This window comes from Streptopelia decaocto (assembly GCF_964273445.1).
Source record: "Streptopelia decaocto genome assembly, chromosome: 22".
NCBI lineage: Eukaryota > Metazoa > Chordata > Aves > Columbiformes > Columbidae > Streptopelia > Streptopelia decaocto.
The window spans coordinates 5,484,268-5,510,979 of record NC_138677.1 but is presented as its reverse complement, the minus strand read 5'-3'; the positions used below and the strand labels follow the sequence as shown (position 1 = coordinate 5,510,979).

Here is a 26,712-nt window from a genome sequence, read left to right as displayed (position 1 = left end):
AGCCCGCTGTGGGGAGGGGGCAGCACCGCGCACCCCCCCGGGAGCGCAGCACCGAGCCCCCGCTCCGTGCGCACCCCGCGGGCGCTGCGCCAGCCGCGCAGAGCCGCACTAAGACCCTGCGCGCAGCGCCGCGCACCGCCCCCTTCCCCGCGCCGCCCGCCCCCCTGCGCGGAGCGCTGCGCGGCCAGTGCGCGGCGGCGGCGGGGATGGGCGGCGCGGCGCTGGCGCTGCTGCTGCTGCTGGCGGCGGGGCCGTGCGCGGCGCAGTACGAGGAGTACAGCGTGCGCGGCTTCCCCGCGGCCGCGCTGGAGCCGCTGCAGCGCGCCTACGCGCGGGCGCTGGCGCATTACGCGGGTGCGGAGTGGGCGGAGAGCGCCCGGGAGCTGGAGGCCAGTCTGCGCCTTCACCGCCTGCTCCGCGACAGCGAGGCGCATTGTCACCGCCGCTGCGCCGCGCCCGCGGAAGGGGACCCCGCGGAGGAGCCCCCCGCGGAGGAGGAGCCCGCGGCGTGGGAGTGGGAGCGGGAGCTGCAGCTCTTCGGGCAGCTGCTGCGCCGGGCCGGCTGCCTGCGCGCCTGCAAGCGCGACCTGCCCGTTTTCCAGCTGCGCTACCCCCCCGCGCAAACGCTGCGGGACTTCCAGCGCCGCCAGCCCTACCAGTACCTGCACTACGCGCTCTTCAAGGTGAGGGGCCCCGCGGGCGTGCAAATGCCGCGCAACGTGGCAGGGGGTGGGAGTGAGGGGCTTCATGGGCTGGGTGTCCGGTACCGGCGTCCTGTCCTGCACTGCTCTGACCTGCAGCTCCTCTTCTACCCGCTACCCTGTGCCCCTCTGCTCAGCCCCACCATCGGTCACACCCCCATTTGTGCCTCATCCTGCACCCCACATCCTGCACATCTGACACCCTCCTGGCTCCTCCATCCTGCCCCTGCGCCATGGCACGTCAGCATCATCTGGGATGCATCAAGCAGGACGTGAGGGGTGCGCCCGGGACCGGGGGCCCCTGTGGTTTTGTCCCCACTGCCACCCTGGCGTTGCCCTTGTCCCCCAAGGTCCTCCTGCCCAGGCAGAGGGGAGGGGGACACAGGGGATGCCCCAGCCGAGGGGCCCGATCTGGTGGGTCTGATGCCATTGTGATTGCTGTGGGACACGTGTCTGGATGCTCCATCAGGAAGAAACACTTGTGGGCTCACAGTGCAGACGTGGAGGGAGGTTTTGTAAGGGATCAACCTGGGGTGACCCCCCGGCTTTGGCCAGAGCAGCTCTGGCAGGGGACGCTTCCCTCCCCAGGCACCGGTACTGGTTGGGGTCCCCAGCTGCGCCACTGGCCGGCGGCCGGTGAAGATGCTGCTTTAGTGCTTTAGCGCTGCTGCCCCGCTCACCTGGCAGGGGCGAGGGACAGCGTGGCCTAGATCCTTAATGCCTTTTCCTCTTGCTCGCTCTGGCCAAAATCCATTTCGTGGGTGGTTTGTTCATCCCCCCATAATCTTACTCCACTGATGTTGCAACCCGAGGGCTCAGAAAGCAGCAGGGGAGTGGGGGCAGGTGACAGTGCCCGAGAGAGCGGATGGTGGATCAAACCCACAGCACGAGGATCACTCCTAGCTGGGTGTGGGGGTCCATGAGGGAATGAGCTTTCCCCGCTCCCACCACAGGCACAGAGGGGGACATTGGTGTGGCTAGATTTATGTGTTGTTAACGGTCCCGGATTCTGTCTGTCCATCTCTGCCAGTGGATGATTGTGCAGTCCAGGTCCGGCTGGGTGCTGAGCTCCCGGTTGCCCCCCAGCAGCCTGCTGCACCAGCTCTCCCTCCCTCCCCAGTCAAATAAGATCGAGAAAGCGGTGTCTGCTGCCCACACCTTCCTGCAGAAGAACCCCAACCATGAGATGACTTTGAGGTACCTGAACTATTACAGGACGATGCTGGATGTGGATGAATACCTGGTCGACCTGGAGGCTCAGCCCTACGAGGTGACGGGGGGACGGGGATGGGGCAGGAGAGGGGTTCCCGGGGCTCGGTGTGTGCTTAGTCCTGCTGAACCCCCAGGGGAGCAGCTCTCCCTTGCTCAGCCCCGCTTGCCCATGTCCTGCTCCCAAAAGAGCATCTCTGGGGTCCTGTGCTGGGGACGGAGCCACCCTGGGGGGAGCCGGGCAGGTTGGTGCTGCTGGGGGGCAGAGCCGGGCTGCGGCACCTGGCAGAGGGGTGAGCGCTGCCCACTTGATCCCCGGCAGCCGATATTCGTGCGGTCGGTGAAGCTGTACAACAACGGGGATTTCCGGAGCAGTGCGGCCGACATGGAGCAGGCGCTGGCCGAGTACTACAAGGCGTACGAGGACTGCCTGGCCAGCTGCGAGGGCGCCTACGAGCTGCAGGAGTTCAAGGACTTCTACCCCGCCATCGCAGGTGAGCGGGCGGGGGCCGGGGGCAGGCGGGCTGGCGGGGGGGAGCTGGGGGTCACAGCGCCTGATGCCTCCCCCCAGACCACTTTGTGAGCGTGCTGCAGTGCAAGGTGGACTGCGAGACCGAGCTCACCCCCAACGTGGGCGGCTACTTCGTGGAGAAGTTTGTGGCCACCATGTACCACTACCTGCAGTTTGCCTACTACAAGCGTGAGTGCCAGCGGGAGCGGGGGGGCTCAAGGGGCACCCTGGGGTGCTGCGGACCCCTGGGTGTGGCGTTGCCCCCCGTGTCACCCAGCGCTGCTCCCTGCAGTGAACGACGTGCGGGACGCGGTGCGCAGCGTCTCCAGCTACATGCTCTTCGACCCGGGCGATGCCGTGATGCAGCAGAACCTGGTCTATTACCGCTTCCACCGCGAGCGCTGGCGCCTGCAGGAGCAGGACTTTGAGCCTCGGCCGGTGAGGACCCCCCAGCACCCCATCCCACAGCTCTGCCGCTGGCAGAGGAACTGATGTGCCCCCCGCTCCCTCCCTGTGCCCAGGAAGCCGCACGCTACCACAACCGCACAGCCGCCCAGAAGAAGATGCTGGAGTTCGCCAGGCAGTACCTGCAGGCTGACGATGAGGTAGGTGTCAGCCCCGGCACGGGGTGCAGCAGCTGCTTTTGGGGGTGCTGGCTGGGGCGGGTGGGTGCTGTGAGTACCCTGGGCCAGGGCCCTTCCTTGGGGAGGGGGATCTGAGCCCCGAACCAGCCCTGGAGAAGGGGCTGTGGCCGGGGCCACTGAGCCGCGCTGCCTCCTCCCGCCCGTCCCGTGCTGCAGATGGAGGTGGACGGCAGCGAGGGGCCGGAGACGCAGGACCTGCCCTCCGACGGCGAGTTCGAGGGGGAAGGTGACTACGAGGAGGGCTTCTTCGCAGACTGGTGGCAGGAGCCCAAGACCAAAGGGGACAAAGCCGACCAAGGTTCCTGATGCTGTGCCGCAGGGTGGGGGGGTCCTGCCTGTGCCCCGGTGCCATCGAGCCCTCCTTGTTTGCAGAGACCCTGCAGTGAGCCAGGCGAAGGGGCGCCTGGCTCCAGCGGAACTGGACAGCGGTGGCTCTGCGATGCCATCCCAGGGACACTGGGCTTGGGGCTCCTGCCGGCCGTCATGCAGAACCTCGGACTCGCAGGAAGGCTGGCTTTGCCGGCTGGACCTCTGCTGCCCTGAGCGCAGCCTGATTCCCTTCGGTGGAGCCCCGGCACCGCCAAACCTCCCCACCTACTCCGGACCTCGCCCTGGGCCGCCACTGTCCCCAGTGTCCCCAGGAGCCCTGGCTTGTGGCAGTGCCCTGCAGCACTGGGGTTCTGTGAGTGGTGCGTGAGGACCGACCTCATGTTGTTTTGAGGGGCTCAGGGGTGCCCCGCTCTGGGAGCAATGCACGGTGCTGCCGGAGCCAGGTGCGTGTGCCGGTCCTGCCGCTGCTCAGGGCTCCCGGGGGCTCCTACCCTGGTGCCTCCAGCCTCCCATCCGCCCTGCCGGAGCCCGGGGTCCCTTCGGAGCCCAGGGCTCGGTGCTACAACGGGTTTCCCGGTGTGCCGGTGTCCCCGTGCCACCGTGTGGCTGCGTCGCCCGTGCCCTGCATGTGCCTTCAATTGTCACCACACCAGCCCTCTGTAGCCTTAAGCTCCGTTAATTTAATATTTCCCGACTTGCACAGTCGCTTTTTTTGTTTTATATTTACTGGTGCTGAACTTTTTAAATAAAATCCGGACCAGTCTTTTCACAGCTGCCTCCGCCTTGGGGTTCCCTGGGACCGGGGGAGCTGGGCGCTCGGGGTGGGAGACACCCAGCTGTGGGAGAGACAGGGATGGGTTGGGGGGCTGGGTGCCCCATGAAGTAGGGGAGACCCCATGGGGGACCTGGGGAGCCTTGGGGGCCATGAGAGCAGCCAGGCTCTTGTGGGGCTGGGGGGTCCCTGAGGGGGCCACGACCACAACTGGGACCCTATGGGGATGTGTGACCCCCATTGTGCAGGTAAGGCTGCTGGGTGGTGGGGGGGGCAGCTTGTCTCACCCCAATATGTGTGTTTGAGGTGTGATGTGCATCACCTGCTGGTTGTTTTTGGAGGGTGCATCATCTTGCTGCTGCTCCGGAGGGTGCAGCCTGCATGCCCTGATACCAGTCCAGGGTGACAGGGTGGGACAACCCCCTCCCACTTGCATCAGGGCGCTTTGGAGCCCAATTTGGAGGCCGCCATCGCTGCTGACAATCCTTGAACATCCCATCATCGCTTCTCCCTCCCGCACCAGGTCCGATCCTGCTCCCTGTGGAAATTGGCTGCGAGGACTGAAACCGAGAGGCTGAATCACCGCATTGGCCCGGGGGAGAGAAGGGAAGGAAGGGGGTGGTGGGGAGGCTGCCAGCACCCCACCCTGCCCTGCCCTGGAGCTCCTGTTTGCCAGGGCTTTCCCAGCTCTGCGCTGGGGCCGAGCACTGGGATGGGGGACAGGGCTGAACCCCCAGACCCGCAGGCAGGGCTGGGGGCTCAGGGCAGAGCTAAGGGGAGGCAGCACTGTTGGTGGGAGCTGCCCATTGCCGCCCTGTGCAGGGCAGGGCTGTCCTGTCCCTTGGGAGGAGCGGGGTTTGTCACCGATGGGTCACGGCCACCCTTGGGAGGGGAACCCCAGCCCTTTGGGGTGCGGCGGGCGGCGTTAGTGCCTGGATCAGCGGGAAGCGCTCAGCCCAGCGCGCTGGCGTCGCGGCCCCGGGGGGGCAAAGGCTTGTTTATCTTCCCAACAAGCCAGGCGAGGGTGGCACAGAGTGGCCTCCGCCCTGCTCTGACAGGTGCCCGGGCACCCGCGTCCCCTCGCAAGCCTCAAGCTCACGTTGGGGCACACAGCTCCTTGCTACTCTACGAGCACTGGGTGAAGCCACTTGCATCCTCGGCTGGGGTCTCTGGGGTCACTCGATGCTCCCATCGCAGCGGCTGGGTGCAGAGGTGCTGGGTCTGGTGCTCCCGGTAGCACCGGGCAGCAGCAGCAGGTCTGCCAGCAGCAGGGTGACCGTTGCAGTGGCCAGGGCTGCGGGCACGGCCACTGTCCCCTGCGGTGTGCAGAGCGGGGAGGCGCAGGGGGGCAGAGGTGGGATGCAGGGACACAGCGGTGGGATTCAGGGGGGTGAGCCTGCAGGACTCCGTGGGTTAACACCAGGAAGGCAGCACTGTGCTTCCCTGACTCCCCGACCTTGACCAAGAAGGAACACAAATGAGGTTTTTGCCCACTATCTCAGCTGTGCCATGTGCCCCTTTCCTCCTCGGGCCGGGCGACTCTCGCTGTGCCCCGGATCCCCCGCTCTGCGCACAGCAATGAAATCCCATTTTCTCGCAGGGGTGCTTGAAGCTCTGTCTGTCGCCTCCCTCCAGAGCTCTGAATTCCCGACTGAGCGCCTGCAGCCAGACACGGCAGAGGATGGCGCGGGGGCTGATGATGGGAGGGTGCAGGATGTGTCTCCTCGCCCCCATTCCCAAATCTGGGGAGCAGGAGGCCTGGGAATCCCCACCGTGGGCTGGGACGTGCCGTGGTGCTGGGCGCGGTTGAGCTGGGAGGCGGCAGCAGCACCCGGCTGGACCAGTCTGGCCAGGGACAGGGTGACACGGGCTGTCGGCAGCGTCAGCCACCCCAGCCCTTCCCCAGCGCCTCTCGCTACCGAGCGCTTGCCTCAGTTTCCCCACCCGGGCGGTGCGGACCCCTTCTCGGGGCTGGATGATGCTCCGGGGCTGGACCCTGCCCCGCTGCAGCCCCCGCAGGACCGCGGGCCCCGCACCCCTGGGGCTGCGCTGCCCCTGCCCAGGTACGTCCCGGCCCCGCCCCCTGTACAGGCTCCGCCCCTGCCCCGCCCTGTGACGTCACCCAGGTGCTCCCCCTCGCGGCCGCGCCCTTCCCCGCCCACCGCTTCGCCCCGCCCACCCCTCCCCGCTGTCCAATCGCCTCACGGCGAAGGGCGGGTCGACCGCGCCCCCGCCAATAGAGAGCGGATAAACACGTCCGGCGGGGGCGGTGCCCGGCGGGCCGCGGGGCTGACGGGCGTGCGGGCGGTCCAATAGCGGTCCGCTGCCAAGGGGGCGGGGCTTGTTCTGGGGCGGGGCAGGGCGGGGCCGGGCGCGAGAGGCTGCTCGCCTTTTGTTCGGGCAGGAGCGGGGCGGGCGGCAGAGTCAGCGCAGGGGGAGCCGCCGCGCAGGTGAGCGGGGCCGGGACGGGGCGCGCCCGCGGGGCTGGGCCGGGAGCCCGGGAGGGTGCGGGGCTGGAGCGGGGCCGGGGCAGCCGGACGTCCCGGACTGGGAAGTGCTGGGGCTGGGCGGGCTGCGCTGTGCGGGGCTGGGGAGCGGCCGCGCTCGGGGCTGAGTCTGGGAGGAACCGGGTGTCCGAGCCGGGCAGCACCAGGCGCTCCGAGTCGGTCCCGGTGCAGCGCTGCTCGCAGGCGGCGCAGCCGGCGTGGAGCCGTGTGCCGCCCGTGAGCGCCGTTCGTCCCGCGTGGGGCCGGGCGAGCGCTGCGGTTGTCAGCGGCCGGGCTCAGCCTGCGCGGAGCCGGGCGGGCGGGTCCCCGGGGCGAACCCCGGCGGGCGGCCGAGCTGTCCCGGTCCCTTCTCCTTGCCCAGCGCTGCAGGAGCGAGTTTCCAAGTTGCGACCCCGCTCCCTGGTATGAGGCGGTGGCTTCGTCCCCGGCCCCGCCCGGGCGCGCTCGGTGTCTCCGCTCCAGGGCGAGGCCTTGGCACGCTGCTCGCCCAGGTGGCCGCTGTGGCTCTTACGTAAACCGTGGCTGCTGGGTGCCTTGAGTCATCCCGCTGGCCACACGCTGCCGACACAGCCGCTCGGGGCTGCCCCGGGGACCCCGCGGTGCTGCTGTCCCCACCCGCTGGGCTGCCCCTCACCTTCAGCAAAGTGCTTTCCCAGGCTGCTGTGCTTGGGGGTCCCAGGGGGCTCAGAGGGGATGGGGATTCCTGGCATCACGGGTGGGTGTTTGGCACCACTCGGTGGGGGGGGTTCCGAGCTGAGACCCCGCAAGCGGCTGATAGCGAATATCCACGCGGGGAAACGCGGGCGGAGCGAAACTCTGCTGTCTTTTTGTCTGGCTTTTGGAGAGGAAAGGGCACTCTAATTGCGTTAGCTGAGTGATTAGCTTAATTAATCAGGTTTAGAGCGCAGATGAAAGGATAATGCTGAAACGTTGCTGGGAGTTGCCCGGAGAGGGGAAACGTAAGCTGTCGTACAAGCAACTTGAAGAGATGTTTGTGCTGTGAGAGGAGCGTGAACGGCGGCCAGGAGGGCACGGCAGCCTGCTGGGGACAGGGCCAGGTGACCGTGACCACACGGGTGTGAAGACACCAGCCTGTACCCACTCTTGCTGGGCAGCAGTGTCCCTGCACCCCCCCAGCTTTCCCATGGAGTGTCTGGATGAGCTTCATGTCTGGGATGATGTTCCCTGTGCCAAAAGGACGATGAGGGTCAGGGACGCCCGTGACCCAGCTGGGTCCGGCCCCTGTGGTGGCTGCGCCTCCTGCTCCAGCCCACGTCGTGCTGGTTTTGGCGCTGGTGTCGCTTGCCAGCTCTGACACCCGGCAGTCTCGCATCCGTCTGCCATCGGGCTGCCGGGGAGCCGGGGGCGAGGCGTCTCGGTGCCAGCTGCCGCGGGGCTGGAGCCGTGCCGGGGGCGTTCGCTCGGGGCTGTTATCCGCATCCAGGGCAGGTGCGGTGCCTGCGGGGTCTGCTCCTGGCTCCTGGACCCGGGTTTCGGGGGGAGAAGGAGTCTGGCCCAGCCATACTGCCCAGTAATGGCACTGGGGAGATATAGAAGGTCCCTTCCTGTGTCCTTGCAGGTGTTTTATCGGAGTTGGCTGGAAGGTTGCGGGGTATCCACAGAAACTGTTTGCCTATCTGAAGCCTGTAATCTTTCATTGCTTTGGAGGATTTCCACAAAGTGTCATGAAAAACCCATTTGACTGCTAATTTGGCTTAAACAAGTTGGCCGTGGGGATGGGAATGCTCAGAGCTCCTGGCAGCAATGCCTGTGGAGTGTTTTCCCCTCCCAGGCTGGCTCCTGTGCGGGTGCTGGGGGAGATGTGGGTCCCCAATGCTCAGGGGACCTGCGGGGCGCTGCGGGAAGGTGGGGTGGCTGCGGCAGGGCCCTCCCTTCCAGACAGTGGCGTTTACGGTCTATTGTCTGGGCGATGTGGCGTGTCCTCTCCAGCTCCAGGAAGCTTGTGCATCCCTGGCAGGGCCAAACTGGGCTCCTGGCGGGGGGGGTGTCTACCAGGAGCGATTTGTGCACCACGCTCAGAGCCTCGACCGCCTTGGCAGTGTGGGCAGCTCATGGCTCAGCTGCAACCGGGGACCTTGGAGGATTTCCCCTGTGGTCCCTGTGCTGTATTTCAGTGTAATAGTCAGTGTTGTCCTAATCCCATTAACTCTCCCCTTTGTTTCCCCCACCTGAAGTCCTCAAGCAGCTGGGGCGGGCGGCTGCGGTGCAGCTGCACGGCTCCTTCTGCGGAGGCTGTTCCTGTGACCGCGGCTTCCTTTCCAGGCCCTGCTTTGGTGTGGGAGCACTTGATGGGATTTGGCTTTTGATGGCGCTTCCAGATCTCCGGGCTTTGAGACGGTGCCTCTGCCGGGCTCGCGGGTGGCAGAGCCTTCGGGAGCGGAGCTGGCGCGGCCCCCGCTTTGCGAGCAGGGGGAAGCGGAGGTTCTTTGCAGAGAACTTGCAAGACTTTAATTGCAGCATCTGCACCGAGGCTTGTGCTGGTCTTGAAGGTTTAAATTAAACCAGCTTCTAATTAACAGAAGTTAAAAAGAAATTTAATTTCTATTAAAACAGTGCAAGTCTACCTTGGGCTTCAGCTTTTCCTTTATTTCAGCTGGTGCTTTCCCACCTTGATAGGCTGCCTGGGGCACCGTTGTCACCTGGAGCTGAGGTTTGGGTGGTGGCTTTGTCTCGTGAGCCCATGGGGTGTCCCAGGTTGGGCTGGGCAGGTGGAAGCAGCTGGGATGGCAGCTCGGGGGGACACGGGGGCTGCAGTGGTGCCTTGAATCTCAGCAGCGTTCTCTGCTTTGGGGGCGTTGGTTTTACCCCCCTTACCCCATAGATGTGGCTTGGCGAAGCAGCAGACGATGTCAGGGGCATGAAGGCACAGCCACTTGCTCCCCAAAGAAGTCTTAAAGCTTGGCCTAAGCAGCTAAAGCCCATGTTTGTTTTTAAACTGGGCTCCCAGGCACAGGTACCTCGATGTGCAGAGCTTCTCACCCGCTCCGCTTCCCACCTCTGGCGTGGAAATACCGTGCAGCTCATTGACGGCTTCAAGGGGAGATGAAGATGTTTCTAATTAGGCAGAGGGTTGAAATACCCTTCTAAATACGCCAGCCCTGATGCATTTTGCTGTGGCTGCTGACAAGCCCAGAGGCATTTCAATGTGCCTCGGTCGCTTGGCTCCGAAATCGCTTTGCAAACAGGGCAGGAACCTGGTGCTGCGGATGCTGCGGCTCGTCGGGCAGCCCCACGACGTCTGCTCGCGTTTGAACCGAGCGAGTCCTCAGGCTCCTTCCGAGACCCTGAGCAGGAGCTGGTGGCTGGATGGAGGTGGAATATCCAAATATCCCACGCCTGGGTGAGCAAACCTGCGGGAGGTGGTGAAGGCAAGTGAGCAGCGGTGCCCTCCCAGGGTGGAACCTGCTTCGGTGCTGGAGAGACACAGGGACCCTCGATTTTAGGATGTGCCATGGTCCCCCATGGCTTTTGGGGCTGGGTGGATAAAGTGTGTGTGCTCTGCTGGTGGGGGGAGAGACCTTTGGCCGCCGCGAGCAGCCCTGCCGTAATCGCTGTGACGCGCAGGCAGGGCCCTGGTGACAAATCATTAACTTGCTCCGACAGGCCGGGTGCTGACGGGTGTTGGTGATAATTTCTTGTGAAGCGTCTGAACTTTACAGATGTAATGCGGTTGGATGGAGAAATTAAGCCGGGGCTCAGCAGCCCTGCGCCCCTCCCCGCTGCCGCGGCTCCGCCGGCAGCATCGAGCCAGGTGGGCAGGATGCTGTGTATCTGTGCGCTGGGAGCTGGGAACAGCCTGCGAGCCTCAAAGCCTCAATTTAAAGCCTGCAATTATGATGTTCGTAAAGGACAACTTGTTCTTTGTGCTCTTTAAAACAAAATAATGATGATTATTATTTTTTTTTCCTTATCCAGATGGAGTTATTGTGATTAATTGCACCGTGCCAGTTCTCCTTTTTTTATGGACAAGTGGTGAGATCCCATCTCTCCCAGCAGTGTTACTAATGAGATGGGCCAACTTTAATTGAGGAGGGGATGTGCATGGGTGTCCGGTGGTGCCTGTGCGAGGGCTGGGTCGCTCTACCGTGTGCTGTGGGAGGGTGCCCGGCGTTGCACGTGCTCTTGCAACGGGAGACAACTTGATGGGTGATACCTTGTCATTTTGTGAAGTGCCAAAATATCACAGCCCGGACTCGGCGTGTGCTGGAGCTGTCAGTAGCTGTTAATTTGGGTGAGGAGCCTCCAGAGGCTGAGGGAACATGCTCTGTGTTGGAGAGCATCAGTGGAGCGGGTTGTGGTTGAGACGCCGACGCTGCTGCCAGGGTCTTGCTGCGCTTGCGGGGATGCGGCACCCCCTGAGTATCAGGAGCTTCACACGGGGCTTTCAGCAGCTCAAACTGAACCTTGCCAGGAGCAGCTGAAAAACAAACAGGGTTTTAGAGCATCCCCTGGTGAGGGAGCCTGGGTCTGAAGGGTGGCTCCTGCACCCCTCGCTGCCCTCCCTGGTGACCTGAGGTTGTTGGAGCTGATGGGGCTGCTGGTGAGCATCAGGGGACAAAGGCCATCGGCTCCTTTGTGCACAGGGAGGGCCAAGGTGTCCTCACCCTGGCACAGCCCACTCTCTAATGAGAGGCTGATCCCCCATTGCCTGTCTTCTCATTAAACTTCAAGCTGCTCTCGTTCCCCTTTGAATTCTTCCACTTATCTTCACTGTAAAGCCCCATTGAAAGGGCTCATGGTCGCCGGGATCTGACTCTAACGCTTCCCATTGATGCTGCTGAGGTCTTGAAAAGCTCCTTTCTCTGCCTTCTCCCCGCTGCGTGCTCCTTCGAGGCATCCTCTTCAAAACCATTGAAGCTTTTGTACAGCGCTGGCTCTGTTGTCTGCGGCAGCAGCTTCGTTAGCATCAGTGCAATGGTGCTGGGTTTGCCGGCCGTGGGGGACCTGGGCTGCAGCTCTCCGGTGCCCTTGACCTTGGGAGGCCCTGCTGCCGCCGAGGCCGCTCTGCCCCGGCGGTCACCGATCCCCCGGCTGTTCCAGGAGGGTGGGCAGGACCGGAGATCGCTTGCGTGTAGCATAAGTGCTTCTAAAATAGAGTCTTTTTCTCGCATGGCATTTCTTGAATTGCCTCAACTGCCTCTTTCCTTTATCTTAAAAGCCTCAGTGACGGTAATTGCAGTCGCTCGCACGCTTCCCGCAGCCCAGCTCAGCTCCTGAGCGGGCGCATCTCCAGCGCTGCTGCTCCGTTCCCCTGGGGCCGGGCAGGATGCGGGCGAGGCCGGGGCTCTGCGGGGGCTGCAGCGGCCGCTCGGCAGCGGGGAGATGTGTGTGATGTCCTCAGCTGCCTCTCGCACCCGCTGACCCCCAGGTCCTGCTGCTGCTCCCGTGCAGCCCATGCCTGGGACTTGGGGTGTGCGGGTGCTCAGTGTCTGCTCACCTAGGGGTGACCCCCGTGTTTGCTGCTCGCCCCAGGGACCCCTGCCCGCTGAGAAGCCCCTGAGCAATATTTTTGCATGAAGCTGCATTCATGACTTCCCTTACGTTTTGGGCAGCTCAGCCGTGTGTGAGCGGAGCGCCGTGCCCCGCTGCTGTGAGGCCGAAGGCTCCTCCCGGCAGCCGGAGGGAAGGGCTGGTCAGGGCTGTGTGTTTGCTGAGATTTCCTCTGCAGACGGTGTCTTGGAGGGGGGGGATGATGCTGCCTGGATGCTGATCAAATGGCTCTGGGGGCGGATGAGCTGCTGGCCGGTGCCCCGGAGCTGCAGGAGCTTCCTCTGCCTCCCCCGGCGTTCCCGGCTACGGGAAGTGGTGGGAGAGGGATTAACCTTCTATCCCCCGTGCGGGGGTGGCTGAAGCCCCTGCCAGCCCCGCATCCCACATAGGGCCGTTGGAAGTGCTCCCCCAAACCTGCTGCCCCCTCTGTGGGCACCCCACATCTTCCTCGCTGTTTCGGGGCGGGGGGGGGGGTTTCTTGCTGTTGCTGGGGGTGAGTCCTATTTCTCTGAGGGTCCCAGCTCTGTGCAGGCAGGGGGGCTCAGCTGGGGCTGGGGAGTCCTGCTGGGGTTCGTGACAGCCCGGTTGGAGGGAGATAAGTGCTGGAGTGAGCAGCAGTTGTCCTACCGAGGGGGCTGGATCCCCCATGCTCACGGCTGACTCCTCCTGGGCAGGTATTTTCACGTCTGCCTTAAACACATACATTTTCATGCATGGACCACTGCCCTCCCCTTCACCGCTTCCAGGGCATGGCGGGGGTCCTGCCCCACTGCAGCTGCTCCCCACCAAAAGCATCGCTGGTGAATGGCTGAACCCAGGAGCAACCAGCATCCCCTGCTTGTCTCACTCTGGTCCCCCTGAGCAGCAGGGAGGACATCCAAGGACACAGCCCAGCATGGAGGATGGGGGAGATGCTTGTGTTGAGTGTCTGACCCTCACTGAGCGGTGAGCAGAGGATGCTTGACACAGGGTTCAGAAAATGTCACTGCTCGCCGCTGGAGTGTCTGACATTCGCTCCATTGGCCCTGTCACCTTGGGTGCCCATGGCAGTGAGCAACCCCCCTGGGCTGCTGGTGGGGGGATGCTCCAGGGGAGGAGGGGGACTGCAGTTAACAAGGTGCCTTTGGGCCCTTCGAGGGGCCTCCTGGGAATGGAGAGTCCCCTGGGCCATGTCACAGTTGTCCCCTGTCCCTGCTGCTGCAGGACACTGCGCTCAGACGCGTCTATCACGCTGCTTGGACCCACTGTCCTTCTTGGAGCTTGTCTGGGGCCGATCGCTGGAGCTCGTGTCTGGACTCTGAGGAGCTTCGCTGGCTTTTGATGTCTCTGGGGTGCCAGCGGTGCAGGCGGAGGGGGCGGCAGGGATGTGGCTCATGCATAATGCAGGGCTCCGGAGGGAGCCGGTGCCTGAGCCCAACTCACAGAGGTTTGAAAAATTAAGTGCCTGTCAAATGCCTGTAAATTGTAGAACAGCCGTTACTGGTCGACTGACAGTGCAGGTGGCACCGGCCCCTCCTGCCAGTGCCAGCTTCTCTGGCCTGGACAAGGAATTACTGGAGAGGGTCCAGGGACACAAAGATGCTGAGGGGTCTGGAGCATCTTTGTGATGAGGAGACACTGAGAGAGCTGGGGCTGTTGAGCTGGAGAAGAGAAGCTGAGAGGGATCTGATCAATGGATCAATATCTCAGGGTGGGTGTCAGAGGATGGACCAGACTCTGCTCAGTGGTGCCCAGCGCCAGGGTGAGGGGCAACGGGCACAGACTGGAACACAGGAGGCTCCATCTGCACACGAGGAGAAACTTCTTCCCTTTGCGGTGCCAGAGCCTGGCCCAGGCTGCCCAGAGCGGGTGTGGAGTCTCCTTCTCTGGGACATTCAAACCCTCTGGGATCCTGTGTGATCTGCTCTGTGACCCCAGGTGGGGCTGGGGATCTACAGGGGTCCCTGCAACCCAACCACTGTCATTCTTGGGCTTCCCAACACGATTTGGAGGCTCTTCCACTGTGGCGACCCAGACAGGAGGATTTACTCTCCCAAACACTGATGTGACAGCCCCACTCCTGGCTCAGCACAGGGGCTCTCCTGGCCAAACCCCGCTCTGGCACGGGGTGTGGGGCGGCACTGGGCTCTCCCCTCGCCCCCGGCACCGTGTGTCCCGCACGCCTGGCTGTGCCGAATGGAAAGGCCGGCTCCTGCCTGTGCCGTCGTGGGAACGATCTGCCCCCGCTGGCCTCCATTAGTGGGTCCGGCTCTTGCTGCCTCATAAACATGCATTATGCACGACCCATTAAAGGCAGAGCTGTACTTAGTCTGCAGATTGCTGCTTGACAGCTCAAAGATATGGAATTGACAGGCGCAGCACCCTGCAGCAGCTCTGGGAAGGTGGCTGGGGGTGGGGATGGCTGTGGTGGGATTCAGGATGCATCCAGCCAGCGGGTCCTGCCGCCCACCTTGTGCTGCTCCCCAGGAATGTGTGTTTGTGCCCGGCCTGGGATTTTCTTCCCTGTTCCGCTCGCCAGGGCTCGGCCTCTCCTTGGGAACAGCCGGCAGCGCTGGGGCGAGTCGTGCCAAGCCCGTGCGTGCCGTGTCCTGCCGAGCCGCCTCGTGCAACCTGCGTCCTCGGCCGCCGCCCGACGCCCTGACTCAGCCGCCGGCGCAACGGGGGGCTCGTCCCCCTGTTCCCCTTGCTCCCCGAGGAGGGTGCCGGTGCTGCACCAGCCCGGCTGCTCCCTGCGAGCCCCGAGCTGTGCGGGCGCTGGAGCGGGGCCAGGGGTGCGCGGCTGCCCTGGTCCAGCTTGCTGCATGAATCAGTGCTGGTGGAGGTGGTAATTACGCCTCTGTTGGGAAGCGCGGTCGCTGCTGCGCTCAGCTATGCCGGGCAGCAGCTGCTCCCTGCGCCTCTTATCGCCTCTGAAACTCTGACTCATCCCCAGCGCTGTGTGGCCAGAGGAAGGGGCAGAAACCCCAGCAGTGGGTTGGTGGGGCTGGCTGGGTGCTGTCTCCATCCCTCCCTCCGTTCCTCCATCCCTCCCTCCGTTCCTCCATCCCTCCCTCCGTTCCTCCATCCCTCCCTCCGTTCCTCCATCCCTCCCTCCGTTCCTCCATCCCTCCCTCCGTTCCTCCATCCCTCCCTCCGTTCCTCCATCCCTCCCCCTGTTCCTCCATCCCTCCCCTCCTGGCCATGCTGGGGGGCTGGATGTGGTGCTGGTGACTCACAGCGCCCGCCTGCCCCGATGAGCTCAGGGGTTAATCCATGAGCCATCCTCCCTCCCCCTGCATCCCCAAATTAAAGAGGAGGGAAACCCAGCCCTGCTCGCAGGCAACCTTGTCTGGTTGGTCCTGAGTTTTGGGTTGCGCTGGGCTGCCGGCGCAGCGTGGCGTGATGCTCGGCACAGCACCGGGAGCACCCAGCCCACGCCACGGGTGCTTGTGGTGCTGAGCACCCACGGGACAGCTGCGCAGGTGGCTTTGCCTGGTTATTTTTAGGTACTTTAGGAGTGTCCCAGAAAGGCTTCTAAAAAGGTTTATTTTATTCTTGGAGCCCCAGCCTTGTGGCCATACCCAGATCTCCGCCAGGCCCTGTCTTTGGTCTTCAAAAAGCCTCTAGCAGCGTGGGGGGGATGTGCTGTGGGGTCCCTCCGTGCCGGGCAGAGCCGCTCAGACCTTCACCGCCGAGGCGGTGCGACGCGGCATCGCGTGGCTGAGGGCTTGGCCAACCGCGATCTGCGCCGCTTGCAGCCACGGTTCGTGTCTGAACACGAGCGGCGAAGTGCTGAGCTGTGGGATTCGTCATCCCGGGGCCGCCTTTCATCTCCCGTGGGGGAGGAGGGCAGATCGGAATCTGCTCCATCTGCTCGTGGGCCGCGCAGGGGGCGGCTGCCGCGCCGGGTCTGCCGCGTGGGTTGGTGCAGGAGGGTCCTGCTGTGACCTGGGCTCTGCCGGAGACGTAACTTGTCCCCTCGCTGCCCCGCAGAGCAGCCATGGAGGTGATGAACATGATGGAGCAGCCGATCAAGGTGACGGAGTGGCAGCAGACCTACACCTACGACTCGGGCATCCACTCCGGCGTCAACACCCAGGTGCCCTCAGTCAGCAGCAAGTGCCTGGGGGACGACGACGAGGTCTACGGGAAGCAGTACACCATCAAGAAGACGACCACCACGAGCTACTGCCAGGGAGGGAGCCAGGGCCAGAGCCAAGCGCAAGGTAGGGGCTGCAGGGCTGGCACGGCCGCGGGCTCAGCTGCTCTACTCCTGCCTTCCTGCTCCTCCCCCACGAGCCGTGCTCCTCCTGGGCGCTCCTCCACACCCCGGGAGTTGTTACTGCCTAAAATATGCTCCATCCTGTCCTCCTTCCCCATGCCAAGAGGCAGTTGCGTCGGGGTGGCGCGCAGCCAGCCCGCGCCGGTGCTGAGCCGCGCACACACATCCCAGCGCGCCGGTGGGTTGGCTCGAGGTAGGAACAGCTGATCCCGGCCCACGGATCCGCCGGCTGCTCCGCTGCCTGTCTGCCTGCTCAGGAAACCGGTCTCGGCGCGGCTGGCGGAGCTGCCGGCGTGTGCCGTGGAGCCCGACCGGCCGGCCCGTCTTCTCCCGCTGCTGCAAGGGCAAAGCGGGTGGAGATGAAGCTCCCGGAGCCAAAGGAGACGCTTTTCCAGCTTTATCCCTTCAAAGAGGGTTGGTTTGCTGTGCTCTCCTCTGGGGTTCTCCCATCGGCGTTGGGTCCTGGAAGGTTTAATCACCAGATTGTCCCAGCGTCCTTGCTGGGGAAAGGCCTTCGTGTCCTCATCCCCAGTGCCGCTGGTCCTAAATTGCAAATATCCTTAACTTTTTTTAATTAATGGGCCTTGTGTGACAACTACCTCATCGCGCTGCCTAATTGAGCGTTGTCTTATCTCCGCGCTGCCGTGTCTGTTTACACTTTGAAGCGCCGGCTCCTTGCAGATCACACTGGGGCTGCTGACGTTGCCGGTGGCGTCGCACTAAGCTCTTGCTCAGCTAATTGCAATTGGAAAGCAGGGCTGGGAGAGAACCTGAATCTAACGCCGCCTCCTCACCTACCCCCGCAGCCGACATGGAGGCTCAGCTGGCCATGACCCGCGCCCAGCGCGTCCGGGCTGCCATGTACCCCGAGACGGTGGAGGATCGCTCCCTCCTCATCACCACCCAGCTGGAGGGGCAGCAGACCAACGTGCAGCGCCTGGCAGAGCCCTCCCAGATGCTGAAATCGGCCATCGTGCATCTCATCAACTACCAGGACGATGCCGAGCTGGCCACCCGTGCCATCCCAGAGCTCACCAAGCTGCTCAATGATGAGGACCCGGTAAGGAAATGCGGTTTGCTGGCATGTGTCTCCGGGATTTCGGCTGCCAGGTTTGCGGGGTGCTCTTCCCAGCCTGGCTCACATCCTCATGGGGCTCTGTGGCTGCTGTCCGGCTCCTTCCTCTTGACAAAGCTCTGCGGTTGCCTACACCCCACAACAGGACCGAGCCCAGCTCTGCGCACCCGCCTGTCCTCGCAGCCTGTCCTTACTGATCAGACACGGCTCTCCTGTCCTGGCCTTGCACAGACACTGAGCGCTTCTTGCCGGCTCTCAGTGATCCAGCCACCCCTGTCCTGTCCCTGAGTGTCCCTGAGCGTCCCTGTGCTCCGTGGACCCAACTAACTGCTCCTGGAGGATGATTATAAAGAGCAATCCTCACCCGCACTGCTGTGCCGGCTCTGCTGCTCCAGCACGGTGCGCGGCCGCTCTGGGCGAGCGGGATGGATCCATCCTGTCCTGGTTGTGATGGGCAGCAGTGGGACCCCCTCCCACCTGCTGGTTCCTCCTTCCCCACCAGGTGGTGGTCAGCAAAGCGGCCATGATCGTCAACCAGCTCTCCAAGAAGGAGGCGTCGCGCCGCGCCCTGATGCAGTCGCCCCAGATCGTGGCGGCCGTGGTGCGCACCATGCAGAGCACCAGCGACCTGGACACGGCGCGCTGCACCACCAGCATCCTGCACAACCTCTCGCACCACCGCGAGGGGCTGCTCTCCATCTTCAAATCTGGTGGCATCCCGGCCCTCGTCAGGATGCTGAGGTACGGGGGGGCTCTTGGGGGTCCTGAGAGGATGACAGAGCCCAGCAGACCCTCCCGGGCTGGGGGCAGAGGAAGGGAGGGATCTTCTCCCAAGCAACAAGGGACAGGATGAGAGGAAATGGCCTCAAGTTGCACCAGGGGACATTGAGGTTGGATCTGGGGAACAATTTCTTCCCCAAAGGGCTGTGGGGCATTGGAACAGGCTGCCCAGGGCAGTGCTGGAGTCACCAGCCCTGGAGGGTTGGACAGACGGACATGAGGTTCTCAGGGACATGGGGCAGGGACAGGGGCGGGGAATGATTGGACTCAATGACCTTGAGGGGCTTTTCCAACCAAAATGATTCTATGATTTGGAGCCTGTGTGTGGGCAAGAGGAACGAGCAGCCCCCTGTGCTGCCTTGTCCGTGGAGATGGGGCTCAGTCTCTGCTCAGCCCCACGGGGGGACGTGTCCCTTCCCTGGGGACATGCCACACGGCAGCCTTGCATCGGGTCCTGCTGCAGGGCGCTGGGTGGGAGTTGGGGTTTCCCCGGCAGCCAGGTGAGCCCGTAGGCAGCTGCCTGGGCTGACGTGGCTCTGTGCCGCCCGCCCGCAGCTCGCCGGTCGAGTCCGTCCTCTTCTACGCCATCACCACCCTGCACAACCTGCTGCTCTACCAGGAAGGGGCCAAGATGGCTGTGCGCCTGGCCGACGGCCTGCAGAAGATGGTTCCCCTGCTGAACAAGAACAACCCCAAGTTCCTGGCGATCACCACCGACTGCCTGCAGCTCCTCGCCTACGGGAACCAGGAGAGCAAGGTGGGGGCCGGGGCTGGGTCCTGCTGCGGGAAGGGTGGATGGGGGGGGTGCCAAACTCTGCTCCTTGCAGCCAGAAGCCCCCGTCGCGGGGGGTGGGAGCTCGCACCATCACAACCCGTGTGCCCCCCAGCAGCGGAGCGGTTGTGCTGTCTGCAACGCGGCTGCATCCGACCTCTCGCGGCGTCCCCGAAGGCACAGACTGTCCCGGTCTGGCCGGTCCTTCGGCTCGGTTGGGTTTTTCCCCCGCTGCTCTGGGCAATGCCTCGATCTTTGTTCTTTGGCTGCTCATCTCCTCCCATGTGCGAGTTGTCGCAGCTTCACACGTCATCCCTGGACCTGCTCTGGTGATGGCTGGAATGCTCCTCCATGCCCTGAAGGGCTGGACCTCCTGCCGACTTGTGTCCTGGCACAGGCGGAGAAAGCAGAACGGTGCTCCCAGTACACCCTGACCCTGCTCCTTCTGTCTTGCAGCTGATTATTTTGGCCAACGGAGGACCCCAGGCGCTGGTGCAGATCATGCGCAGCTACAACTACGAGAAGCTGCTCTGGACCACCAGCCGGGTGCTCAAGGTGCTGTCGGTGTGTCCCAGCAACAAGCCCGCTATCGTCGAGGCTGGTAAGAGGGGCTGCGGCAGGGCTGGTGTCCAACGGGAGGAGGATGCAGCTGAGGCTGCTGTCGCACAGCAGGTGAAACCACCTGCGCACGGCCAGGTTTCTTGCTCCGAAAAGCTACTGAGGTGCTTTTCTGGCGCTGTGCCTGGGCAGGATCTGGCCCGGCTGGTTGGTTTTCCCACTCCGCATTTAGCCTCTGCTAAGCCACAGGGCTATGCTGTGCGTTGGAGGCATCGGTGGGGTGACGCTCAGCCCACGCTCGCCCCACGCACCCGCTGTCGCTCCCTTCTCTCTGCCGGGGCAGTTTTGTGTCTGGGTGTTGACGCGGTGTCTCCTTCCCCAACAGGCGGCATGCAGGCGTTGGGCAAACACTTGACCAGCTCCAGCCCCCGGCTGGTGCAGAATTGCCTCTGGACCCTGCGAAACCTCTCTGACGTGGCCACCAAACAGGTGAGTCTGCGGGACCCTGGGTCGTGCTTCAGTGCAGCGTTTTGGGGGCTCCTCCGTGCCAGCTGCCGGGTGCTGGGTCTGGGGGAGCCCTGCAGCTGTCCCTGCGCGCCGCTCGGCTCTGTCCCAGCCAGGAGCCGCCGTCGAGGCGCTTGTGCCCATGGCGCTGAGTGGCGGCTGGTGCCAGGGCGACCCCGAGCTCTGCTCCGAGGTTGCTCTCCCCAGCCCTTTGCTACCTCCTGATGCGTTCCCCATCTGCTGGGGCCGCCTCTGTGCAGATTAGCGCCTGATGCAGCGTGGAAACTATTTGGGTTGGCGTGTAACCATCCCTGGCTCTGTGGATTGAGGGGGAGACCAGGCTGTGACGCCTTTAACTCTTTCATGCCGCGCTGCTGGCCGCCTGCCGGCACGACGGGGAGCGGGGTCACCCCGGGAGCGCTGGCGGGAATTGTTTGTGCTTCCCAGCAGGGAAAAGCTGCTGGAGACATTAAACTGTTTAAGTGAAGCCGCACATGTCGGGAGCGCCTGTTGCTCGTGCTGTGGCGCAGCTCTGGCTGCAGGGAGATGGGAACAGGCACGGCGTGGGTGGGAACGCTGCCCCCCCCATTGCTGCTCTGGGATGTGGGGCGCTGGGGGGCCGGGGTCTGCAGAAGTCGGTGTTTGAGCTCCGGTGAGGGCAGCACACAGGAGGAAGAGGGTGCAGGGTCTGGGAGGAAGCGCATAGCTCGGGGATTGATCCTCTCTGCCATGGCAGGAGATGTACCTGCTGGAGGGGACATCTTTGGGTCCCCAGCGCGGGCGAGAGACACAGGGGACAGGCGTGGGGCTGAGCCCACGTCCGGCTGCAGGGGGCTGGTCTGACCTCTTGTCCCTGTTCCCACAGGAGGGCCTGGACGGTGTCCTCAAGATCCTGGTGAACCAGCTGAGCTCTGACGACGTGAATGTGCTGACCTGTGCCACCGGCACCCTCTCCAACCTGACCTGCAACAACAGCAAGAACAAGACCCTGGTGACGCAGTCGAACGGCGTGGAGGCCCTGATCCACACCATCCTGCGGGCGGGTGACAAGGAGGACATCACCGAGCCGGCCGTCTGCGCTCTCCGGCACCTCACCAGCCGGCACCCCGAGGCCGAGATGGCACAGAACTCGGTGCGGCTCAACTACGGCATCCCCGCTATCGTCAAGCTCCTCAACCAGCCCAACCAGTGGCCACTGGTCAAGGTAAGGGGCTGGGGGATGCTGGGGGAAGCTGGTGGGTGGGCTCGAGCGAGCCCCTGGCTACTTGCCCAAGGTGGGACGTGCTGCTGGGGGGCTCTGCAGCCGGTGCCGTGCACGGAGCGATGATGAGCTGCTGCCACTGCATCCCTGGTCCCGCTGGGCTGTGTCCTTGATGGCAGCTAATGGAGGAAACGGCTTGTGCCGGCTGCTCGGCTGGAATCGATACGGCCCCGGCCGCCCCCGCGGGGAGGGGGCCGGATCCGCTGCGGGAGGAAGCTGAAGTCGGCCCGTGCCGCAGAGGGGATGCAGTGGCGGGGGGGCCCAGCCGGTCCCGTGGGGAACGCACGCTGCTCCAGTCCATGGTCAGGACGAATCTCTCCTTCCCCGCATCTCTCCTCCAGGCTACCATCGGCCTGATCCGCAACCTGGCCCTGTGCCCGGCCAACCATGCCCCGCTCCAGGAGGCGGCCGTCATCCCCCGCCTGGTCCAGCTGCTGGTCAAGGCTCACCAGGACGCCCAGCGGCACGTGGCAGCCGGCACACAGCAGCCCTACACGGTCAGTACCCCCACGTTGTCCCCAAAAGCCAAGCTGCCCCTGGGGGGCAGGCTGCGCTCACGCTCAGGGTGGTTTTGTGCGTGTGCCCTGGCAGGACGGAGTGAAGATGGAGGAGATCGTGGAGGGGTGCACGGGGGCACTGCACATCCTGGCCCGGGACCCCATGAACCGCATGGAGATCTTCCGTCTCAACACCATCCCTCTCTTCGTGCAGGTCGGGGGCTGGGGGGACGTGGGGGCTGCGCTTTGTCACCTCCCGCACGGCCTCGCGGTGCTCGGCTGGCGGCACCCGCGTGTGTCGGAGCCCATCAGGAGCTCGACAGCTCCTCGCCGGCTGCTTCACGTTTCCGCTGATCTCTCCTGACAGCTCCTCTACTCACCGGTGGAGAACATCCAGCGCGTGGCGGCTGGCGTGCTGTGCGAGCTGGCCCAGGACAAGGAGGCGGCAGATGCCATCGATGCTGAGGGGGCCTCGGCTCCGCTGATGGAGCTGCTGCACTCCAGGAACGAGGGGACGGGTGAGTGCCGCCGCTGGGCCCTGTGCCAAGGGCTCTCTGCCACCTGGCATCGTCCCAGCTCCAGCCGGGATGGCACCAGGAGCTGAGGCTGCTGCCCTTTCCCTGCAGCCACCTACGCGGCCGCCGTGCTCTTCCGAATCTCGGAGGACAAGAACCCCGACTACAGAAAGCGCGTCTCCGTGGAGCTCACCAACTCCCTCTTCAAGCACGACCCGGCGGCCTGGGAGGCGGTGAGCATCCACCCCACCGGGCACGGGGATGAGCCCTTTTCCTTGGGGAAACCAGGGGCTCTTGTGGTGGCCCCATCCTGCCTCCAAAAGCTGCCACCGATGTCAGAGCTCAGACACAAGCAACCGGCAGATGGGATGGGAGGGTTGTGGCATCGACTCTCCGGCAGCTCTGGGTTGTGGTACCGCTGTCAGGGATGGGGCTGGGCACCATGGAGCCCCTGAGCATCGTGCACATGTGAGCACGCGTCCTCTCTTCAACTGTGTCACCTTCTTTCGTAGGCTCAGAGCATGATCCCCATCAACGAGCCCTACTCAGATGGTGAGTACAGCGCCAGCAGTTCCCGCAGGGTCCCGCATGGGCTGGCCCTGGTGGGACAGATCCCTCGTCTCACCAAACCAGGCTGGTTTTAGCATAGAATCGTAGAATAGTTTGGGTTGAAGGTACCTTTCCAGCTCCCCCAGTGCTCCCCCTGCCATGAACAGGGACATCTTCACCAGCTCAGGTTGCTCAGAGCCCCGTCCAGCCGGGCCTGGGATGTCTCCAGGATGGGGCATCCACCACCTCTCTGAGCAATCTGGGCCAGTATTTTACCACCCTCATTGTAAAAAAATTAAGTTTTAAGACCTTCCTTGGCTGGCTGCCAGCCAGGGCTGCCTGGGGATGCTCGGCAGGATGCTCAGCTCCCCGGGAGCACGTGCAGCCGCTCTCCCGTGTGCCTGGGCTGGCCCAGCTCTTCGGGGCGGGTGGGTGGCCCTCGTGTCCTGTGCAGCCCTGTGTGCCACACGCTGCCCCGGCCCGGGGCGGGACCAGGAGGGTGGCTGAGATCTGGAGAAGTCTCGCACCAGTGGGAGCTGAGCTTTGGCCTGTCCCTTTTCCAGAGCTGGACACCGGTTACCGCCCCATGTACTCGGGTGACATCCCGCTGGACCCCATTGACATGCACATGGACATGGACGGCGACTACCCCATGGACGCCTACAGCGACGGCGTCCGAGCGCCCTTCACTGACCACATGCTCGCCTAACCTGCCCCGCAGCCCCCGCACCAGGTACTGGGTGGCATCTCCCTGGGGTGTGGGTGCTTATCAAGGCACATTCAACCCTGGGATGGGTGGCAGGGTTGGGTGCTGGTCCCTGGTGCTGCCACAGGGTCCCCAGTGCTGCCGTGGGTCAGCAACCGCGTTTCTCCGCGGGTTCGGGGAGTCCTGGTCTCTGGTCTCCTCCACATCCCCTCTCGGTTGAGTAACTGGAGCTCTGTCCCGCCGCGCAGGTGTTTTCTCCGTACAGAAGAGGGTGGCCCCAGAGCTGAGCGTTCGCAAGAAGGACTTGGGAGACAGAAGTGCCTGAGAAGACAAACTTTTCCATTCCCACGAGAGGTTTTATTTTTCGGTTTGTTTTCCTTCGCTGTGGGTCTGTGGAGAAGGTCCTTCCTCCTGGGACTGCTTCAAGCGCCTACTGCCGCATCCAGCACCCAAGATACTGTTTCTGAAGCTTTAAAATACACAAACCTCGCGCCGTTAGCGATCTTTCATTGGCAAAATAGTCTTTTCTATGAATATATATTTCTTTTTTATTTTTAATATGGTGCCAATGGCTTTTGCCGTCCTTAAGTTTCTGCTTTCTAACTTCCCCACTATTTGTTCTGCGTGTTAGTGCTCTAGGAAAGGAATCTAACACGGGAAAACCCTTTGCTGTCTGCGAGCTCTGAGTTAATCAGGCCCATCCAGAGCTTGCTGAAAACAAAGGGGGCCGTGTCCCAGGACCTTCGTTGTAGCCACGGGGATGTCTGCGGTTTAATTCTTTCCAATCAGCGTTGGGGAGCTGACTTTGTGTACCTGCCTGTCCTACCAGTGCCCCTAGAGGAGTGACTCCAGCGTTAGGAACCGTGTCCTTGTACTGATCTCTGTTGCACATTTTAACCCATTTCCCTTCTTTTTGGTGAGTGGTGTGTTTCCATCCCCTCCTCCCCGTATCTAACGCATTTTTTAAAGAGGCTCTAGATCTGATGGTGGTTCAATGCTTCGACCGGAAAGGGATGGACAGTTACTGGAGTGTGGTTCAGGAATAGAAGAGTTTATTATTTCTGTAAGTTGTTTTTGTATAGACCAAAGCAAAGAATAAAATAACCCCCCCCAGCCCCTCGTTGCCCTGAGCCTGTTCTGTCACCCTGGAAGGTGAGTGAGTCCCCTTGGGGCAGCAGGGATGAAGGTGCCATCGCATTCCTCAGCCCAGACATTGGTGGTTCCCTCCTATGGACAAGCTCATTCCCACACTCTGCATCTGCTTTTCCTGGCCAAGGGCTCAGGTGGCGGCTGGGGGGACAAGCAGGTCCCCTCTCGGTGCCTGGGGGACGATGTGGCACCGGCAGCAGCTCCCCCCATAACCCCGCACCCTGAGGCGCCGCCAGCCCTTCCCTTGTCATCACCAGGTCGTTAGCATGCCGGCCCCGTCCAGGTGTCTGTCTGCTCTGTCAGGAGGTAAAAACTCCCCGTAATTAAGATGTTTATTTGTTAGGCAGCACCACCAGCATCTCCGCTCTGCTGCTCCCTTGTACGAGCTCTGGGGGATAAATGTGCCGGTTGGGAGCGCGCCCCGCTGATTGATGGAGTGAAGCCTGGATGGAGCCGTGAGAGACCAGGTTACAAAAGTGATTTACTCAGTGAAAGCTGGTTGCCTTTTCGGCAGCCTGGCTTCATAGCGGGAACAGATGGCAGGAGGGAATATTCTCAGCCGAAACTCTGACAGCTGCGCCCGGGGAGGGCCCTGGGGAAGCGGCGCCTGGAGCCAGGAGGAGATGTGCTGGGAGGTGGGAACTGTTCGCAAAGTTACCCACCAACTTCAGGGCTGCCTGTCTGCTCGGTGGCCTCTTTGGCATGGGGACGGGGCCAAGGACAGCCCCTGCCAGCTGTCCTGGACTTCACCAAAGCACCTTTTTGGGCACGAAGGTGCAGGCTGAGCCCAGAAGCACGATTTGCCTTCAGCAGCTCGCTGCGAGGTTGCGGGCAGGGCTGTGGGGCTTGGGGTGTATGTGCCAGGGGATGGAAGGGTGAAACATGGGTGGTCCTGGGATGCCCAAATCAGGGGACAGAGGTGGGGAACCCAGAGAGAGCAGCTGTGTCACACAGCGACGTCTGCACGGGTGGCTCGGAGTGCTGCGGTGGCACCGGGGGGCAGCTGGAGAGACAGGGCATCATCTCTGACCCCCCGGCTCTGAGCTCTGCCTGCTGTAGCACAGCTCCTCTGTGCAGCCACTGGCAAGACACTGATCAGCCCGACACGGCTGCCACCAGCGTGGGGAGATTGCGGGGACATGATCAAAGGGAGCTGGGAACAAAGTCACAGCCGTTCCCTCCCGCTGTCAGCATCAACCCCCCTGTCCTTGGCGCGTTCGCTCGGCTCTCCTGCGGCGCCTGGCCCTGCCGCGGAGGGAGGCGAAGTGCGGGGACAGGGAGGTGGAAGGATGGGGACATAGGTGCTCACCACTCACAGGGCTTGGTTAGGACATGGAGGTTTGCACGTCCATCGGCTGGGGCAGGAGCGAGCGGGTGACAAAGGCAGCAGGAGCAGGTCTGGGAAAGGAGAACCGTGCTGGCTTGGGGGAACATCCTGCGCTGAGCTCAGCCCGGGGCTGCGGCCAAGCGCCGTGCGGCGGGGATGCGGCCGTGCTTCCTGCTGCAGCCCGTGCCAGCACCAGCAGCGAGCAAAACAACAGCTGCTTTCCGGGCAGCCCCGGCAGAGCCGAGTGCGCTTCCGGAGGACAGCGGGGCCGGGGAGGCTTGTGGGACAAGACTGGGGGCCAGACATCCCTGCCTGCTGCAGCCACTGCCACAACAAGGGGCAGATCAGTGAGAGACAATGGGAATAAGCCCCCATATTCGGGGGGCGTTGGCCACCAAGCCAGGCCAGTGCTTGCTGCTTGGGCTGTGCAGTGGGGGGCACCATTCGTGCACCCAGACCTGCATCCCCAGGGTGACTTGGAGAAGGGGATGGAGCACTCCTGCTCCCAGCCTGCACCAGCTCTCTCCCTGACTCCTGTCCCCATGTATCCCAGCAGAGCTGTCAGTGCTTTTG

At 63.4% G+C, this 26,712-nt stretch overlaps 2 protein-coding genes across 3 annotated transcripts; both read left to right on the top strand.

Annotated features, from left to right (window-relative positions):
* Positions 1–170: 170 nt before the first annotated feature.
* Positions 171–4,164, top strand: P3H4 (prolyl 3-hydroxylase family member 4 (inactive)). The gene is made up of 8 exons (XM_082071128.1): positions 171–683; positions 1,822–1,971; positions 2,233–2,404; positions 2,482–2,610; positions 2,714–2,859; positions 2,943–3,026; positions 3,222–3,363; positions 3,438–4,164. Exons 1-8 carry the CDS (start codon positions 207–209, stop codon positions 3,449–3,451), a joined length of 1,314 nt encoding a protein of 437 aa, XP_081927254.1. The 5' UTR covers positions 171–206; the 3' UTR covers positions 3,452–4,164.
* Positions 4,165–6,540: 2,376 nt separating this feature from the next.
* Positions 6,541–24,779, top strand: JUP (junction plakoglobin). Of its 2 annotated transcripts, none has more exons than XM_082071031.1 (15): positions 6,541–6,617; positions 16,163–16,390; positions 17,253–17,506; positions 18,024–18,262; positions 18,857–19,058; positions 19,530–19,674; positions 20,017–20,120; positions 21,001–21,339; positions 21,738–21,893; positions 21,988–22,107; positions 22,261–22,411; positions 22,520–22,641; positions 22,921–22,960; positions 23,521–23,690; positions 23,912–24,779. In XM_082071031.1, exons 2-14 carry the CDS (start codon positions 16,165–16,167, stop codon positions 23,664–23,666), a joined length of 2,244 nt encoding a protein of 747 aa, XP_081927157.1. In that variant the 5' UTR covers positions 6,541–6,617; positions 16,163–16,164; the 3' UTR covers positions 23,667–23,690; positions 23,912–24,779. The 2 variants fall into 2 exon arrangements, with proteins under 2 accessions (XP_081927157.1, XP_081927156.1); XM_082071030.1 differs by having other exon boundaries at positions 6,554–6,617; positions 16,158–16,390.
* The last annotated feature ends 1,933 nt before the right edge of the window (positions 24,780–26,712 follow it).